We start from the raw sequence: 21,078 nt of genomic DNA on the forward strand, positions 1-21,078 counted from the left end.
AGTGGATCACTGTGGGCCCCACATGGAGTGACTGACATGTATAGGGTTAAAAGTCTGAGATCGGTGGTTTCTCTGATCCAGGCTGTTACAGCAGGTGCCAGGCTGTGAATCACACCCGAGCTTCCGCGGTGATCACATAGGCACAGCGTCTGTGCCCACACATAATAGTATGTCACATTAAAGGAAGGGGTTCAACTAAAATTACAGAAAAGAGTTGAGAATGCGAAATTCCAATTGTCTACTTACTTTCATTCCTTTCATTTTCTGGGATGTTATCCTTAAAGCGAAGATTGGTTCCTTGTGGTAGAAAAGGTGCCTCTGGGTCTTCTGCTGGAGACTCATCACATTTTAACGACACAGTTAATATCTGCTAGTAAAATACAGTTTATATCTTTCAGTCCGTGCATACAAACATATAGAATCTCAAATTTATGTACATGATATAAAAATTTAATATAGTAAAATAAAAAAAAGCCAAATAAAAAAAGAGTCAGGGTGAGCTATACATTGGGGGAGATTTATGGAGCAAAGTTGCAAAAAGTGCCAAAAATCTGGAGTGCATGGTGGGATCCAACATTTATTATGTGTTTTCCAGCACTTATACGTCTACCTCGAGTTTTGGAAAACTTTCCGAAAAAAACGCAAAAGGAATCTGTGTTTTTTCTTTTTTTAACACAAAATATTGGTAAACACGTATGCCAGTCATGAAGTGGCATAAAGAAGGGAAAAGGGAAGTGAGTCTAACATGACTAGTACATTTTTACAAATACATTATGGCATGTGTGCCATTTTGAAAAATTTGGAACAATTTCAACACTTTTTGCACATACATAAATTCATGCATCATACGACACTGGTGTTAAATTTCCCCCAATGTTTCACCATGCTGGTATGAGAAACATGGCCACAAACGCAGTGAAGATTCTGGCAATTTGATGGGCAATGAGGAGGTGGACATGAGACAATTTCGTGTATGTTGTGACAAAACAATTGGTTCTGACAGACAGAAATCTATTCCAGTTGCTAGGCGTCAAATAACATTTGGTTAAGAATTTCCTTTGTAGGCAAATGCATATGTCAAATATTTTCTCCTCGAGGAAACAGTTAAGATCATAGTAAAATATTTAAAATGATGTGGTTTAGAGATGAACTTGCTGACATCCTTTGTGTCTATGGCTACCTTAGAGGCATACTCTAGGCAAAAATTTTGTTTGGGAAGGTGGAGTTTGCCCACTTTTGCTATTACTCATAATAGTGTGAGGAGATTGCTGCGCGAGAAGCGCCCTGGTGCACCCCCTGAGAAGAGGCACCCGGTCAGACCAAGGGAAGAGGATCTCCGATTAGGTAGGAGCTACCTAATCGGAGGTGTTCCAGGTTCCAATGAATGACTGCTCATCAATGACAGAATTCACATGCACCTTAAAAGACAGGATAAACAGTAAGGAACACGTGCATTGAGTGGCCAAGCCCGTGTGAGACCTATACAAACTGAAACAAACAGAAACCACAGGTTTCCGTTTGCATCACCATTGATTTCAATGGTGACGGATCCGGTGCAAATGGTTTCCGTTTGTCCCCATTGTTTTAAGAGTTCCGTTGTTTTGACGGAATAAGCAGCGGTCGACTTTGGTATTGATTCCATCAAAACGACGCAACCCTTGCACAACAGTGACAAATGGAAACCATTTGTACCGGATCCGTCACCATTGAAATCAATGGTGATGCAAATGGAAGCCTATGGTTTCCGTTTGTTTTCAGTTTGGATTCTGTTCATGGGTTCCCCTGACGGAAAGCTCAGACGGAACCCATGAACGGAGCCCTGATGCAGATGTGAACGAAGCCTAAATGCAGTGTGAACAATTTGTGTTAATAAAACTGTCACTTACTGTTCACTATTTATAGAACCTCACATATAAATGTATGGCTGGAATAAATATAAAAATAATCATATGATGTGAAAAATAAAGAAAATTGAGATATCACATCAGTTCTTAAGAAGAACAATGGCAGGTCTTTTGCACTTACTTTTGGTAACCATCTTGAGCCTGAAAAAAACAAACAAAAAAAAAAGCTGAATCTGTTGCAATTTATCTACAATGGTGTAAAAAATGCCATTACAGCGTTATTCAGCCCAGTACGCTTCTGTAGACTGTGGCTCTTACAACTTACTGTTAGCAAATACTGAGAGTTGTAGCTCATAACAGCTGGAAAGCTACAAGTTCAAGACCACTGGTCTAAGATATATTCTGATGCTGAGGTTCCATTAGATACTTACCATTACCACCGCATTTCTTCTTGCAGTAGAAGTACAAAAAACAGACCACAGCCAAAATGATAACAGGTACTAGGATAGCAACTGAAAAAGAATGGCGCAATTAGAGATCAAGTTGTCAGGAGGGTTTTAAACTAATAAAAATACATGGAGCACCATACAAGAATAACAGAAGGACTCCATCCATCTTTTTTGATATATGATTGAAAGTAAAGCCCTCCTGTCAATCAGAACCACAACACCCAGTCTCATCACAAATAGCCAAAGCTTGATAAGTTCATTTGGAGCTCAAGTGACCCTTCAGTCCAAATAAAAAATAATAATTTGACTATACGTTGGAAATGTATAGTCAACCTACCTGCTACCCTCATTTTGAAGAGTGGAAAACGCGGGACCGGAACATAGAAATGAAGGGCAGTAGGTATGTTGTCATTTGTAATGTATAGTCCATTTTTTAATTTGGACTGGAGGGTCGTTTTCACCTACATCTAGCTTATGTGTTGGGTGTAATTCAGCTGCTGATTGGTGCTTCAGATCCTGCGTGACTTCCTGCTAGGAGAGGAGGAGAGGGAGCTGCCCCATTTATAGTCTGGACACAGAGCTATTCAAATTGATTAGCACTAAAGGAGACAAGGATACAAGGGTTTGGCAACATGCAGCTGATTTGAAGTAATTCCGCTGCAGATTGCGGCTTGAGATTGTGTGACAGGAAAGGGAGAGAAAGAGCTGCCTTATTTATTGTCTGGACACAGTAGATCCCAACTACATCAGATATCTTGGTATTTTTTCTTCACTTTTGTTGTGGAAATTGTTTTTGTGTTTACAGCTCCCTTAGCTGGAGCAACAGACATTTTTAATCAAGTTCAGGAAGAGAAAGACTAATACAAAACACCAATAAAAGAGTAGCTTACCTAGTGCATAGCTGGCAGTCTCCGGAGATGCACATTGTACATCAGATGTTGAATTGCAAGGTGTCTGTATAACTTCATTTGGGGGACAACTGATGGACAAAGAAAAGTGTTGATTATGATGAGCATATGTTCACAGTTCTTTTTTAAAACAATTTCCTAATGATGTCCATTAACAATCGATAAAAGTCGACCGAAATCTGACGATTTTCATTGGATCAGCCAACGCTTTTATGTGTATGGAGGGTTTCCGTCTCACCCACATCATCTGAAGTTGGGTGAAAGAATGCTCGGGTATGTTGGATTTCAACATGTCTGATTCTTTCTTCCCGCGGCGATAAGCCGTTGCCAGAAGTGACTAGCAGGGTTTAGCCCCCTCTTCCTATAAACAAGCAAGCTCAAACTAGCCAAGCGCGCATGTGTATGGTGAGGCTAGGAGAAATAACTATCAGCCGAACAATTGTCTATGTCTGGCTAAGTAGTGAATGCCCCTACTCAGAATATTATAGTATCTTATGCCAGGAGAAGACCTCTGTTAACCACCCCATCCTGAAATTTACCGGGAGTGTAACAGGTATGAGATCTGGAGGGTCTTTCATTCCTTCCAATGCATATTGGCACACTGAGAACTAGCATAGGAAGCATGGTAGTAGCTTCATCATAACAATATAGTTTTGATGCTTGGAGAACACTGGATCTCCTTATCTCTAGATGGACAAGTAATACCTAAAAGAGAAGGGTCATCATGTCAGATTTTGCCCCGACAGATTTATTTTATAAAACTAAATACATCCCACAATCCACTAGTCTTCTCTTTGTGATCGAATGACCAACAACTGGCACATTATACCATAAAAGGTTCCTGTGATATAAATGCCCATAAATATTACGGGGTGAGGTGAATTATGTTGACCAAAGTAATTGCCTGCCATGCCGAGCCCTCACCTTGCTGTACATTTCTGGCAGATTTCACAAGAATTACCAGGAGGACAGAAAGTTCCCTTCTTGCATTGGCATTTGGTGTTCTTAGTGATCGAGCATGCAGACAACTCTTCCTCATCTGTGAATGACAAATGACAACTTTATGTACATTTCATATGAAACTTTGAATATCTGGACAACTCAAGCACCAACAATCTGCACCCTGAAGAGCACAACATAGTACCACAGTAGCTTCTAACCAAGCCAATGGCAAATCCTACTTTTTTTTTGTCTTAGTCATCCATTTTGACTGTAGCCTTCTTTAAGATTTACACGTGAGCCTTAGGTATGATTGCTTGATAAGATAACGTCTTCTTTTGACATCATCCCTCCCAAAATACAGTATATATACAGGGTGGGCCATTTATATGGATACACCTAAATAAAATGGGAATGGTTGGTGATATTAACTTCCTGTTTGTGGCACATTAGTATATGGGAGGGGGAATCTTTTCAAGCTGGGTGTTGACCATGGCGGCCATTTTGAAGTCGGCCATTTTGTATCCAACTTTAGTTTTTTCAATGGGAAGAGGGTCATGTGACACATCAAACTTATCGAGAATTTCACAAGAAAAACAATGGTCTGCTTGGTTTTAACGTTACTTTATTCTGACCACTTATAAAATGTGTTCAAAGTGCTGCCCATTGTGTTGGATTGTCAATGCAACCCTCTTCTCCCACTCTTCACACACTGATAGCAACACCGCAGAAGAAATGCCTCCCGATCTGACCCCCTTAGACTTTTATCTTTGGGGTAATCTGAAGGCAATTGTCTATGCTGTGAAGATACGAGATGTGCAGCGACTGAAACTACGGATACTGGAAGCCTGTGCTAGAATTTCTTCTGCGGTGTTGCTATCCGTGTGTGAAGAGTGGGAGAAGAGGGTTGCATTGACAATCCAACACAATCGGCAGCACTTTGAACACATTTTATAAGTGGTCAGAAACTTGTAAAGAACTCATGAAAGAATAAAGTAACGTTAAAACCAAGCACACCATTGTTTTTCTTGTGAAATTCTCGATAAGTTTGATGTGTCACATGACCCTCTTCCCATTGAAAAAACGAAAGTTTGATACAAAATGGCCGACTTCAAAATGACCGCCATGGTCAACACCCAGCTTGAAAAGTTTCCCCCTTCCCATATACTAATGTGCCACAAACAGGAAGTTAATATCACCAACCATTCCCATTTTATTTAGGTGTATCCATATAAATGGCTCACCCTGTATATAATATATATATATAAAAGCAGAACAAAAGCAGCACCGTTTCTTCAAGTATAGGGTGCACAAGTACCTGTTCAGACACATGGCCAGTGTCTCACATAAACAACGAAATCCAATACACAGGACAGCACTCCAAGATCAGTGAAAAAATAGGATCTTTTAATCACCACATGCAATTGCTTGAGAAAGGCCCCATGGAGTTGGGCTGAAATGTTGCATGTGGTGATTAAAAGATCCTATTTTTTCACTGATCTTGGAGTGCTGTCCTGTTTATTGGATTTCGTTTCACAGAAAGGTAGGTAACTCTTCCACTGCATAGACAGGCAGATAATACATCTGCTTCACATATCCATCTCACATACAGGGAAGCAGAGTATATCCATCTAACAGATCAAAAATAAAAAATACTCTAGAGAAGAAGGAAAGATTGGAGAGATGTAACTCACCTGTGCGGCACACGGTACAGGGAAGGCAGTAATCGAGTCCCGTTAGGTGCTCACTGTAGGTATGTCCAGCGTCACACGGTTCACAAATACTCTCAGTGTCCTGGACGATGCATTGTTTTTGAACAAACCTACCTACAAAAAGGAAGACAAGTTTGGTAAAAAATGTTAATCCAACCGCATTGTAAGTTCTGGAGCGTAAAGGCTCATATTACGCTCCAAAATACACTTGAAATAAGCCTGCAAACAGTTTCCCATTGATTTCTTCCCAGGATGAAGAACAGCCGGGGGAACACGGAGCCGTCGCTATGCCAGGGGGAAAGCCGAGCAGTTGGTGTACGGACTCAGACGTTCTATTGAGCCCATACACCAGAATGCCAATCAGAAGCGAAGCGGCTCATCGCTCACCCAACCTCTTCTGCGGCTTCCTTTTAGCAATCTGTGTGGGTCTCAATGCTCGGACCCCCACCGATCAAAACTTCTGACATGTCACTTTGACATGTCAGAAGTTTGAAAGATTAGTTAACCTTTAGGGTAAGGCCACACGGTGCGTCGTGGACGCGGTTGAAAACCGCATGTGGTCAACTGCATGAGTTTTTTGTCTCTGTAATGTCGCAGTTGTGTTGCGTTTTTAAAGGAAATAATTGATGGACATAGTTTTCACCCATGTTGAAGTTTGTTAGGTGCTGCCTGTATATAGGTCATTACAATGCATTGCAGAATTGATAGCAAAAACGCAAGCAGTTCAGCAACAACTTTGGCAGCGCGGTTATTATGAAGATGCAGTTAACTGCACAAAGAACACATTGTAATATAATAGCAGCAGTCTTTCCATAACACAAATTTCACCATTGACTTCTATTGAAAAATGACTTGCTGCAGTTTAAAAACGCAACATAAACGCACCGTGACTGCACCGGGTGGCCTTACCCTGAGGGACCTAGATTTACAGGTTTTTTTTTTTGTTTCTTTAATTGTAGGGAGAAATTCCCTTTAAACTGTGTTCTGACTTTTAATGTTAATTCTTCATGTAGGCAGATACAGAGGAATGCAGCAAACCTAATTTAACCTCATAATCATCCCTTAATGGAGTTCTTTCCATATACTGTATGTGTGTCAACAGGAAACAATGGCAGCAATGTCACATATCTCTTACATAATAGGTATAATATGGCCCCTTGCCACATACTGACAAAATACTTTTAGCAACTTGTAATAAATAGATCTTGAACAACACCCTGATATAAGGGAGTGATACCGACTGGATATTTTATAACTTTTAAGTTGTAAGTTAGAACCAATGTTATACAGACGGTCTATCGGGAACAGATTTAGTTGTTTGGACCACTAAGGGTGTATTCACATGTGCAGGTTTTGATCAGGTTTTTTTATGCAAACTTTTAAGCCAAAACCAGGAGGGGATTCAAATAAGAGTAGTAGTATCTGTCCTCTATACTTTCTTGCCTTTTATGATTCACACCAGGTTTTTGCTTCAAAAACTGCATCAAAAAACCTGATCAAAACCTGCATGTGTGAATACACCCTGAAGGCTCCATAGAAGGCATTTAGAAGAGCCAATGTTAAAACTTTTTGGACTATATTTGCTAGGCTAGTGGGACACCTAATAATCCTGCAATCCCTTCTGTTCAAATGTATATTTTTATGTGTTTATGCATGACAATTCATTCCCCTATAATTTGCAGGTTGTGTATTATTGTATATAGACTATCATATAAATATTGTACTGTTGCTTTAAGGGGTCACTGTGATGGCAGCCATGCGATGGATTAAACAAAGTGCGGACGCATAGCTAGGCGCCATGTTGTTCCTTAGAGGTGGAGCTAATAGTCTTTATATAGAAGGGGTTTTGGCACCACTAAAGGGAGTGTGAGACGCAGCAAAAACAGGACAGGATTGTCTGAGTGAGCCCGAGTTAGGCGAACGGGTGAACAAGCTGCGGATCCTAAAGAGAGGAGTCTTGTCAGTGAGGTGGTGGAGTGGAGCCTGTTCACATCTGCATTGGAGGCTCCGTTAGGGGCCATGACGGCCACCATGAAGGAAACCTGAGAAAAACTCAACGGAACCCATTAACCTGCCGATGGTATCCGTCATGTAATAGAAATGGCGAAACCAGTATTTTCATTGTTCTGCTCCTCTGACTAAGCTGTTGGATACATAGAGGACAAGGAAGAGATGGCTGCATAGTGGCAGGAGGCGCCAACTGGGCAGTGCAGATCTGAGATTGGCCATTGACTAATGGGAGTGAGTGACTGAGGTTTAAAAAACGAAATATCAAGTCACTACTTAGGATATACTGACCGACCACAGGTGGATCAACCTTCCCCCCAACCGCAAGTTAAGACCAGCCCCATCACGGTGTCCCGCCATCTTGTTTACTTTAACCGTCAAGGATTACTTTTCTGTATAATAGTCACATTATTTTCCCCTACCTCCCAAAAACCAGCTTGAAAGGATTAATACCTCAAATTAAATTTTGTGCATTTTAATTTCACAATATATAGTTAGAGAACTCCAAAACCCAACCCTACTACCCTTCACACAACCATAGTCTAAATTTAAAAAACTTTTGCTTCCTAAAGCCACCACTAGGGGGAGCTCACTGCATAACGATTCATACAGCGGTGTATAGCTTTTATAGTGGTGTCTGCCAGCAGCCAGAATTTGTTTTTCTCTGGCTGTGTGACTGCTTCTTCCCCAGGGGAACTGGCAGGGGGGCCCCCTATTCAAGTTCCTATGTATCTTATTGTTGCTCCGATAATGTTGCATTATGTCAAGTAACAGCAAGTCGTGACCTGGGATCATGTCGCAATGTTGAGGCATAACCATATCGTGAGGCTATGTGGCATCTTATTAATGTCAGAGTCAGAACAGCACAAGGAATATCATGACGATGTCTGGGATAGGTAACCCACATGATAGTGCACAGAGTATACTGAAGAGTGCTTGTAGAGTGTTTTGTATTACAAACCAGTGGGCCACCGTATGTTGCCCGTGTGAGGCATTATATTCGCTCCTAAAAGTAATGGTAAGTAAACCTTTGTAGACTTTTTTTTATTTTTATTCATGAAACGTATATGTAATGTGATTAAAAATATTTTTCAAATTTAAATTTATTAAAAATGTTCTTTACATTTTGAGATGCAGCTTCTATGTATGCACTATACATAGAAGCTGCTTAGCGCCGCTGTAAGCCAAATCCTACCTGTGTGCCTCTTAATACACAGCTTACAGCGACGCTATGCAGCTTCTATGTATAGTGGATACATAGAAGCTGTAGCGCTAAAAGTAAATAAAATTAGTAATAAATGTCAATGAGAAAATGTTTTTAATCACATTACACATACATTTCATTTAAAAAAAAAAGGCTACAAAAGGTTTAGTATTCAAGATCTTTATGACAAGAGTCCTGTATGTGGCCATGTTTAATGTAAGGAATTTGGCTTGATAATTAAAATACTAATTAAAATCCTGTATTAGAAATATATCTGGGCTTCCACATTGTATATTTGGTTTATTTGTATCGTTTCCACATTCACTATATTATTTCAAGAAACAGGTTTTGCAGAGGAAACTGTAAGAACAAAATGTTACACATTTCAATTGACGTAATTGAACAGGAAATTCCCGTCTTTCCAGTGTCAAGTCCAAATTCCCCTGATAAGCAGCAAGTTTCCTCTCCTTTACAGATCACAAGACACAAGGGAGGGGCGCGTGTGAAACGCGCAGTCTCATAATTTTAACCGGCATTTCATATTTGGGTCAGTTGAATTACAAATTGGGTTCTGAATGGACTACTGAACTCTTCTTAAAGGAACACTTTACTAAACATTATAATATTGTCTGATTAAGGCCTCATGCACATGACCTTATTACAGCTCCGCATAACTCCCGAGCTATACAGACCAGAAATACGGCGCCCATAGACTTCTATGAGGGCCTACTGTACTTTTATATGCCTCTGATTTCATACAGTTGCACACAGGTTTATCCTGTCGGATTCCGTATGAATCCGAGCAGGGATGTAGCTGTAGTGGGTGCAGTAATAGAAATAACACTTGGGCCATGGCATCTGAGGGGGCCCAAAGGCTCCTCTGCCACATAAGACATTGGTGTTATAAATCACACATGCTAGCTGGGGGTCATGCCTCTGAATCTGACAAAAAAAAATGGCGACATGCTCAATTGGATGGTAATACGGAGATATTCTTCTCTAAAGACACCATATGGCGGCACATGGAGTTCCTATGGTTTAGTAGTATGGAGCCGCAGGGACAAGTCTTTAGTTAACATTAGCGCCATAGTCCGCAATCACAGATGGCCTCTTTGAAATATTTTTTTATGATCTTTCCTACTGCTTTCATTTATCTATGGTTTACCTTTGTACACACTACAGCTCAGCTCATTTACATATAAATAGTCATGAGAGGGATTTTCCAGGCTTTGCTTCCAGAACGTCTAAGAACAAAAAACAACCTTTGCAATACACTTATCACTGAAATTCTTCTCTGTTCCTTACCCCTGTTACCCCTGCTTGCTGCTAGTCTACATCAGTCCCATGTATCTGCTTAACAATCATCAATGCTGCGTACATAGTGACACAATGTCATGTGACCACATTGTCTAATGACTGTAGGCTGTGATGTTATGTCCCGGGGCAGCCATTTTGATGGCCTTCAGCCCATTCACAGCAAGACTCCACAGAGCATTCAAAGCCCTAAACAAAACTAAGAATAATAGATCCATCAACAGCATCTTGTTGATGGTTAACAATACTATATAGCTTATGTAAATTAAAGATGAAGCTAATAGCTGCTTTGGGTATTTCTGTGTTAAATGGGTTTTTCCATCTCATAAATTGGTGGCATATCGCAAAGATTTGGCATCACTTTCTGATCATTGGGGTCAGACTGCCGGGACCCACACAAATGCCCAGCCTGAGAACTAGCCTGTAGAGTGCATGAAGCCAAAGAAAGGCATACTCTTAGCTGGGCAGGTTTGTGAGAATCAACACGGAAAATGGGAGAATATCTTATACTTTACAGTATTATATTTTACTAAGATGGAAATTACCTGGATCACATCTCAAACACCGAATGTTTCCATTCATGTAGTACCTCTCATAAAGATCATAGTCTCTCTTCACCTGTAAGTGGCTCGTGTGCGCAAGTGCCTGCGGAACGACATATCAGTGTTAGAATCTTCCCTTAAAGCGTACTTATTATATATACACATATTTTATAGAGTTATTCCCAATAGAGACATTTATGGCATATCCACGGGATATGCTGTAAATGTTGGATAGATGTAGGTCCCAGCTCTGAAACCTAAGGGTATGTGCACACGATATCGACAATTACGGCTGAAATTATGGAGCCGTTTTCAGGAGAAAACAGCTCCTGCATTTCAGACGTAATTGCTCATACTAATGCGTAATTGCGTCAATTACTGTCGTAATCTGGAGCTGTTCTTCATTGGATTCAATGAAAAACGGCTCCAATTACGTCCCAAGAAGTGTCGTGCACTTCTTTCACGAGGCTGTCATTTTACGCGCTGTCTTTTGACAGCGACACGTAAAATTACACGTCGTCGGCACAGTACATCGGCAAACCCATTGAAATGAATGGGCAGATGTTTGCCGACGTATTGGAGCCGTGTTTTCAGGCGTAATTCGAGGCGTAAAACGCCTCGTTTACGCCTGAAAATAGGTCGTGTGAACCCAGCCTAACTCCAGAACGCTGCATGTGCTCAGCTCTCTCCATTCTGTTCTATGGGAGTTACAGAAACAGCCGAGCCTGTTCTGGAGATAGGTGCGGGTCCCAGATATGCCATAAAAGTCTAATAATGGTAATACTCCTTTAATTCAGTAATTCATGGGAATATATTAAACTTTTTAATATATCTTACAGCCTGTAGTTCCCCTTTCGTTACCTACAGGTTTTCTGTCAACATTAAGTTCACACAGTATATTTTACAGACTGAAAAATACGAGGCTGATTTCTAGAAAAATCAGCCTGTGAAATCCTGCTAGCGTCTTTTCAAAGTGATTTTCAATTTTGCAAGCGTATTTGGAGCATATATTAAGGCGTATTTTTGTAGCATTTTTGAAGCTCCAACTGGAAAGACTCAATGGGAAAAATCAGTTTGTAAAACACTTCAAGAAGTACGTTTTACCCACTGAAATACGCATGAAAATATGCTGTGTGAACATAGCCTAAGAAACCCCCTCAGTAAAAAAATGTGTCTAGTGCAGAACAGTAAATAGAATACAGGCAAGAGGGTAAGGGTATGTGCACACACACCAATTACGTCCGTAATTGACGGACGTATTTCGGCCGCAAGTAGTGGACCGAACACAGTGCAGGGAGCCGGGCTCCAAGCATCATACTTATGTACGATGCTAGGAGTCCCTGCCTCTCCGTGGAACTACTGTCCCGTACTGAAAACATGATTACAGTACGGGACAGTTGTCCTGCAGAGAGGCAGGGACCCCTAGCACCGTATATAACTATGATGCTAGGAGCCCGGCTCCCTGCACCGAGTTCGGTCCGGTACTTGCGGCCGAAATACGTCCGTCAATTACGGACGTAATTAGTGTGTGCACATACCCTTAGGAGGGATGTGCAGCTTCAGTCTCTCTACTTCATTGTGTTTGTGAGACTACAGGCTGTGAGAGGGGAGGAGGAGCAGCATAGCTCTCACATCACACCAGGAAGAGCCTGTGCACCAAGTAGATGGAACCTACACAATAATTGACTGTAGCACATGCACTTACAGCAATTCCTATATTACATGGACGGTCATTCATCTGAAAGGCCGTCATGTAATACTACTGTACATTTCACCTGCAGCGGCCACCTTCTATACTGAGCCCTGTGCTACCATTATAATATACCTGTGCATTATATGATAAAGACTTCACAAGAATGTGTATATGTGTATCATATATGTACATCCAATAAATCTGCAACTAACCAGACAGCTATCCACACTCATGAATTACTACTAAGTTTTTGTGAACACACCGGGTAAAGTTGGCAACACACGTTAGATAGAAGTCGCCTGAACCCCCTGATTCGGCCAATTATCTCATGTGTATAGTGGCCTCCCAACTGTTCCCTGCCCAAACCTTTGTTCTCATAGGAGATAAGCCGCTGCCTGAGGTGTCTGATAACAGCATATCGCCCTCTTCCCATTAAAAAATGATGCATGCTTGGCCGAGTTGTCTATGGTGGATTCGGAGAAATAGCTGTCAGCCAAATAAGTTGTAATGATGGGGGTAGGGAAACGGACAAGTGAGCCCTAATCTACCCGCCACTCTGTCCCTGCCTACTTGCAACGACCCGCCCTAGGCGACGGGGTACAACTTGGCGGCGGTCCCTACGCTCAGTAAGTGCACGAAACAAACAGACAAGGGAACACAGAGCAAGGGAAAGGGGCAGTTGCCCACGGCAACACCGTGAGCAACAAGAATGGTGAACGAGCCGAGTCAAAACCAGGAGTGCACGAGGTACCAAATGCAGAGCAGGAGAGCAGTCAGTAAGCCAGGGTCAGTATGGAGAGGATCAAATAGACAGAAGCTGTAGCTGGGCCAGGAAACCACACGAGAAGAATCACAAGCAAAGGAGGAACAGGAAAGGCAGGTATAAATAGACAGAGGGCGGGAGCTAGCTCCGTCTGGCCAGGCTGCGATAGGCTCTCCCACTCCTAAGCCTGCCCTCCTGAGTGGTGGAAGATGGAGTCAGTCTCAGAGACACAGACTCAGGTGCAGACTGATTACCTCTGGGAGTATCCACAGAAGTTGTTCCTGGCAGATCCTTTACATAAGTGTTTGCCCAACCTCTCGTGTATATGGCCGGCTTAAAACCACATTATATAACCAACTATACACGGATATACAGACCGGAGAACAGTCCTATTATATAAATGATATATACACACTGGAGACTGCGTCCTATACACTGATATACAGACCGGAGAACAGTCCTATTATATAAATGATGTATATACACTGGAGACTGCGTCCTATACACTGATATACAGACCGGAGAACAGTCCTATTATATAAATGATATATATACACTGGAGACTGCGTCCTATACACTGATATACAGACCAGAGAACAGTCCTATTATATAAATGATGTATATACACTGGAGACTGCGTCCTATACACTGATATACAGACCGGAGAACAGTCCTATTATATAAATGATATATATACACTGGAGACTGCGTCCTATACACTGATATACAGACCAGAGAACAGTTATTATATAAATGATGTATATACACCGGAGACTGCGTCCTATACACTGATATACAGACCGGAGAACAGTCCTATTATATAAATGATATATATACACCGGAGACTGCGTCCTATACACTGATATACAGACCGGAGAACAGTCCTATTATATAAATGATGTATATACTCTAGCCTTGTGACATGTCGCATTGTCTTGCTGGGAGATTCCATCTGCCCCAGGGAAGACAAACAGCATGTATGGGTGGATGTGATCTGCAACAATGGATTCATACCCAAATCTCCTCAGAGTGCCTTCCACTCTTGGGCCCAAAGAATGCCATGAAAAAAATTCCCCAGACCATAATACCGCCACCACCACCAGCTTGTGTCCTTCCAGCAATGGTTGCAGGGCGTTTGTTCTCTGATGTTTCTCGCCTGACATGCCAAATGTCCATCGGTTCGATGAAGCAGAAAATGTGACTGATCGGAGGAAGGAAACCCATTGCCAATCATCGGTGGTCCAATTACGATACTGCCGTGCTTTTTTCTGATGCACCTTTGTTAGCATAGGAGCAGTGACCATCCGTCCGTCTGCTTCGGAGCCCCGTACGCTGTAGGGTTCGCTGAACTGTTTTAGACACACATCTGGTAGCCCCCTGGTTGATTTTCACGGTGAGCTGTTCCAATGTAGCGTGTCGTTCAGCCCTTCGTAGCCAACGTTTACCACTCACAACATTGGCACGTGATGCTCCGCAGTTTTCACGTCGGTTATTTCCAATGGTGCCATTTGTCCATTCACGATACACTTTCACCACAGCAGCACGCGAACAGTTCACAAACTTCGCTGTTTGAGAAATACTGCCACCCTTGGCCCGAAAGACAATAATCATCCCTTTTTGCAACTGATAAATCGTCCCTTTTAACCATGGCAACGAGTGATATGTAATCAGACAGTGTATAGCGCACCTTATATACCCACCAAACCAGCCCATGACACATCGCTTCCTTCATGGCCTACGCACTGCTGATTTAAAAAATAGGAGGTGGTCATAATTATGTGGCTCGACTGTGTATATTAGTGGCTCTTATAATAGAGGAAAGTCCTCTTCAATTGCGTAAAAAAATAATGAGAGAAGACTTGTTACGTAATGATTATTGTAGTAAAACTACATTCTATTGACATGAGCTCAACTGGAAATAACTCGTTTATACCAACGACTGGGAGGATTTGAACCCTTGAACTTCAGAATAAGTTTATTACATTGAGTTTACAATACATAAAAATGAATATTAACCCCATGGAAACAGCCAATTTTAGTATTTAAATTTTTTATTTCCATTGTTGCAAGAGCCATAACCTTTATTTTTTCGACTACATTCACACGAGAGTGACAGATTTACGGGCGTAAAATACCTTTCTCTGCCTGTTTTACTCGGATTACTAGTTGCCTGACCTGGATTGCCTTTGACCACCAAACCTTTGCCGCCCATCCTTATTAACTGATCGTACCTGATCCCTGTTGCCCAATGCCAGCTGTCACCCATGCCAGGACTACCTCATGAGATAGCGACCTGGTAGTCTCCCTGCAGCAAAGACCAGATCCCTGTATTGAGGTTAGAGGATGAAGACCAGAGAGGCTACTTAGACAACGCACTTAGAAGTATCTCAAAGCCAAAACCGGTTAGGTGGCTCAGTGGGTCCACAACAGGCTGCTCGTAACAGACTGCAGGGAAATATGTATGTCCAGCCAGAGTTTCAACCAGCTCATTAGCAGGTTTCTAAAGCCGGAAATATAGCAATCCCGCCAGACCCATTTCAGTTTATAATAGCGGTTACCCATTTAAAGCCAGGAAGATCATGAATGTTAAATTCTAAGGGTATGTTCACGCACCCTATTTATGGACGTAATTCAGGCGTCCAAACCGTCTGCAAACATCTGCCCATTGAATTCAATGGGTCTTACGGTGTTCTGTGCAGACAGGCTTTTTTTTATGCGCCGCTGTCAAAAGACGGCGCGTAAAAAGACGCCCGCCACAAAGTGCATGACACTTCTTGGGACGTAACTGGAGCGGTTATTCATTGACTCCGATGAAAACCAGCTCCAATTACGTCCGTAAAAGACGCCACGAAAAAAAACGCGTGCACTAGTAAAAATGTCTGAAATTCAGGAGCTATTTTCTCCTGAAAACAGCTCCGTAATTTCAGACGTATTTGGCGTTGTCGTGTGAACATACCCTTACTATGAAAAGTAGCTCTCTGGCAAAAAAAAAGTTGGATATGGACATCTTCAGTTCTCTTCTATGGATATATGTGAAACCAGTGAACAGGATCCATAAGGGTATGTTCCCGCAGGCAGAATACGGTGCATATTTTCCGCAACAGAAAATCTGAAGCGGAATCTCAAAGAACGCAGGTAAATCAGACATGGAAATCCACAGCACATAGTGCGCATATTGCTGCGGAGACATAATGTAGTAGCGTAAATCATTGCAGATTTTTCACAGCGGTTTTACCTGCGTATTTAGTGTGAAGCATTGATTGTAGCAAACTTTGTGTACACCTGCAGATTTTCAGCAGTTTTTATAGCAATACCGCTGTGTAAACGCTGTAGAAGCTGCAACAAAACTTAAACTTGTGAATTTTAGTACTGGTTTTATGCCCCCCATTAAAGTCTATGGCCCAAACAGAATACGCAGCATAAATTGCCATGCCGCAACTTTTCTACATTTTTTTTTCCACAGCATTCGGCTGAGATTTGCAGAAATCTTATCCACTTTGCTTTCTACACAGAATTCCCTTGTGGAAATTGCACAGTGTAACCTGACTGTGGGAACATACTCTAAGGGCCTGTTCACACAAAGTTTTTTGCCGCAGAAACGGTGTTGGAATCCGCTACAAAAAACGGCCAAAATCGCCTCTTTGATTTTAATAGGAGGTGGAGTCGGTTTTTTGCCCACGCGTTTTTCCGAGAATAAAAAAAAAGAAGCAACATGCCCTTTCTTTGGCCATTTCCGTCTCTGACCTCCCATTGACATCAATTCCTGAAGGAATTTTGAGGCAGATTTTCTGCCTGCAAAAAAACTCAGTGTGAACAGGGCCTAGGACTTCTGCAGGCATCCGGTGTATAGATTTCTGAACACAGTGCTTTTCCTGCTTTTCTTTTTTTTTTGTACATTGAAGATCATGATCACAAGAGGATTAAAAATCTGTTGATATATTTGAACCAAACTTCATTATAAATAAGGTCAGAAGGCTACGTCAGCAATTTATATACATGAAAATGCAGGGAAAACAAAGCTTGTATCTCTCTTGTATTCTTACTACCACTGTGTTTTTGGTGACCTGAAATCACCTAGGCAAATGTCATACTTGCATTCTTACTATAACAGCTCAAGTTGCGTCAAATTTATTAAGGTGTGCTTTTTATTAAAAGGAATGTGTCATCAGAAAATGACCTGTTTATATTATGTTTTTATGTGAAACATATTTGTAAGAATTGTTTTTTATTTTCTATGTCATTATCTATATTAAAAATAATCCTAAAATCTTGCAGTTTTGATCACTGACCACTGAGCCTCACAATAGACTGATCCTTCCTGTTGTGTAGAGATCACTTCTCAGCAGTCATCTCATTATCATCACAGACAGGATTAGGGGGCTTACTTAGACGAACGTGATATACGTCTGTGCAACATGCGTGGTTTTCATGTGCCTCGCACGGTCCTATGTTAGTTTATGGGGCCGTGCAGACTGTCCGTGAGTTTCACGCAGCGTGTGTCCGCTGCGTAAAACTCACGACATGTCCTATATTTGTGCGTTGTTCGCGCATCACGCTCCCATTGAAGTTAATGGGTGCGTTAAAATCACTCGCAGCACATGGAAGCACTTCCGTGTGAAGCGCGTGATTCGCGCAACAGCAGTTAAAAGTATGAATGAAAACAGAAAAGCACCACGTGCTTTTCTGTTTACAAACATACAGTGTCATAATGATGGCGGCTGAGCGAAAATCACGCAGCCACGTATCATACGCGGCGGACACACGGCGCTGTTAAGTACCTTTTGCGTGCGCAAAACGCCACGTTTTTTGCACGCGCAAGACGCACATGCTAGTGTAAATCCAGCCTTATACTGACATATAACACCTCTATATAGATAACACAGGATCCACCAGTTCTGTTCTGTCCTGTTCTGTAGAGATCACTTTTCAGCAGTCATTTCATTTTCACTACAGACAGGATTACACTGACGTATAACACTTCTATATAGATAACACAGGATCCACCATTCATAATAGACTGACCCTTCCTGTTCTGTAGAGATCACTTCTCAGCAGTCATCTCATTATCATCACAGACAGGATTACACTGACGTATAACACTTCTATATAGATAACACAGGATCCACCATTCATAATAGACTGACCCTTCCTGTTCTGTAGAGATCACTTCTCAGCAGTCATCTCATTATCATCACAGACAGGATTACACTGACGTATAACACTTCTATATAGATAACACAGGATCCACCATTCATAATAGACTGACCCTTCCTGTTCTGTAGAGATCACTTTTCAGCAGTCATCTCATTATCATCACTGGCAGGATTACATTGACGTATTAAAACACCTCTATATAGATAACACAGGATCCACTATTCATAATAGACTGACCCTTCCTGTTCTGTAGAGATCACTTCTCAGCAGTCATCTCATTATCATCACAGACAGGATCACAATTAGGGTATGTGCACACACACTAATTACGTCCGTAATTTACGGACGTATTTCGGCCGCAAGTACCGGACCGAACACAGTGCAGGGAGCAGGGCTCCTAGCATCATACTTATGTACGATGCTAGGAGTCCCTGCCTCGCTGCAGGACAACTGTCCCGTACTGAAAACATGATTACAGTACGGGACAGTTGTCCGGCAGCGAGGCAGGGACTCCTAGCATCGTACATAAGTACGACGCTAGGAGCCCGGCTCCCTGCACTGTGTTCGGTCCGGGACTTGCGGCCGAAATACGTCCGTACATTACGGACCTAATTAGTGTGTGTGCACATACCCTTACAGGTAACACCTCAATATAGATAACACAGGATCCACTATTGACAACAGATGATGGACACACCTTCCTGCACATTGACCTCTGCATAGGTCACTGAGCATGTCTAGAAAACTCTCCTATAGAAGACAATAATCCCCCTCCTATTCACAGGTTCCTATGGTACATGTGGCTGCTGTAAAGCATATCTCTAAATGCTGTTAATAACCAGCTCAGGCAAGATGGCTGCCCGATTATCATGTACAAAAAATAAAATAAAAAAAATCTAAATAGAAAAATGAAAACAGTGTAAAAAAAAAAAAAAAAAAGATTAGGTTTCACTATCTGGTTTTAGTTAGGAAAAAAAATGGACTCTATTGAGAAGGATCACTTTAAGAAGGTGTGGGCACCTCCCGGGCTTAGGGTAGGGGGAGGAGTTTTAAAACGAATAAAAGTCAGGCTGCAGGGGGGTCCATCCTCTTTGCCTAAAAAAAAGCTCACACACTCTTGTCCTCTTTTTAGTTTGTTATTTTTTTTATTTTCTTTATTGTTACAGCAGTTCGGATATCTTTGCAATAAGATAAGTTACAACATCCACATTTTAAAATAAAGTTTTCGCCTTTCAGATTTTACGGTTATGCAGGGATATTTATTTTGTGGTGGTATAATTTTATTTAATAAATGCTGTGGCCGACCCCAACGTCACCCCACTTCAGTTATCAGTGTCTTTCTTTACTATTTCAGTGGGGGAGCTTAACCCCTTCGCGCTCAGGTCAGTAATAGTACGTCCTGCTAAGTAGAACGTTCGCGCTCAGGTCAGTACTATTACTATTACTGACCTGAGTAAACACGGCGCCATCTTTCCCCGGCGCGTGTCTGAGCTGTGATACCTGCTGTTTCCGACAGCAGGCTATCACAGCTTAGTGTGCAGGGACCGATCGCGGTGGTCCCCGCCGATTAACCCCTTAGAAGCCGCGTTCAATAGCGATCGCGGCTTCTTAGGGGTTAAGCTGCCATCGCCGGCCTGCTACATGATAGCGGGCCGTGATGGCTACTATGGCAACCAGAATCCTAACAATGGACTCTGGCTACGCCATCGACGGAAGCCTAGTGGGTCCCGACAAAATCAGGACCCACTATGCTTGCTGTCAGCGAACAGCTGACAGCTCTAATACACTGCACTACGCATGTAGTGCAGTGTATTAGAATAGCGATCAGAGCCTCCTGCTCTCATGTCCCCTAGTGGGACAAAGTAAAAAAAGTGTGAAAAAGTAAAAAAAAGGTGTAAAAATAAGAAAATAAAAGATTTAAAAGTAATAAAAGTAAAAGTCCCCCTTTTTCCCTTATCAGTTCTTTATTATTAATAAAAATATATAAATAAACAAATAAACTATACATAATTGGTATCGCCACGTCCGTAACGTCCTGAACTACAAAACGATGTCATTATTTATCCCGCGCGGTGAACGCCGTAAGAGAAAATAATAATAAACCGTACCACAATCACAATTCTTTGGTCACTTCACCTCCCAAAAAATGGAATAAAAAGAGATCAAAAAGTCGAATGTACCTAAAAATTGTACTGATCGAAACTACAGTTCGTTACGCAAAAAATAAGTCCTCGCACGGCTTTCCTGATGGAAAAATAAAACAGTTATGGCTCTTAGAATAAGGGAACACAAAAAATAAATTATATTTTACAAAATGTATTTTATTGTGCAAACGACATAAGACATAAAAAAAAACTATAAACATCTGGTATCGCCGTAATCGTATCGCCCCGCAGAATAAAGTGAATATGTCATTTATAGCGCACGGTGAACGCTGTAAAAAAAATTGAATAAAAAACAATAGTAAAATTGCTGTTTTTTTAGTCACCACGCCACCTAAAAATAGAATAAAAACTGATCAAAAAGCCGCATGCACCCCATGAAAACTA

The 21,078-nt window shown here is 41.6% G+C and overlaps 1 protein-coding gene across 4 annotated transcripts in view; it reads right to left on the reverse strand.

The window, feature by feature from the left end:
• Nucleotides 1-21,078, reverse strand: part of LOC142750098 (tumor necrosis factor receptor superfamily member 10B-like) — a 28,437-nt gene that overhangs the window by 1,381 nt on the left and 5,978 nt on the right. The window contains exons 2-8 of one of the 4 annotated variants that reach the window (XM_075858886.1): nucleotides 10,923-11,022; nucleotides 5,835-5,966; nucleotides 4,126-4,240; nucleotides 3,184-3,272; nucleotides 2,276-2,356; nucleotides 2,026-2,045; nucleotides 247-370 (exon numbers count right to left, since the gene is read on the reverse strand). In XM_075858886.1, the coding sequence (XP_075715001.1) occupies nucleotides 247-370; nucleotides 2,026-2,045; nucleotides 2,276-2,356; nucleotides 3,184-3,272; nucleotides 4,126-4,240; nucleotides 5,835-5,966; nucleotides 10,923-11,022 (661 nt within the window). The remainder of the gene's footprint in view (nucleotides 1-246; nucleotides 371-2,025; nucleotides 2,046-2,275; nucleotides 2,357-3,183; nucleotides 3,273-4,125; nucleotides 4,241-5,834; nucleotides 5,967-10,922; nucleotides 11,023-21,078) is intronic. The other 3 variants (XM_075858887.1, XM_075858888.1, XM_075858889.1) reach the window with 3 other exon arrangements.

Source organism: Rhinoderma darwinii, chromosome 3 (genome assembly GCF_050947455.1).
Source record: "Rhinoderma darwinii isolate aRhiDar2 chromosome 3, aRhiDar2.hap1, whole genome shotgun sequence".
Classification (NCBI taxonomy): domain Eukaryota; kingdom Metazoa; phylum Chordata; class Amphibia; order Anura; family Rhinodermatidae; genus Rhinoderma; species Rhinoderma darwinii.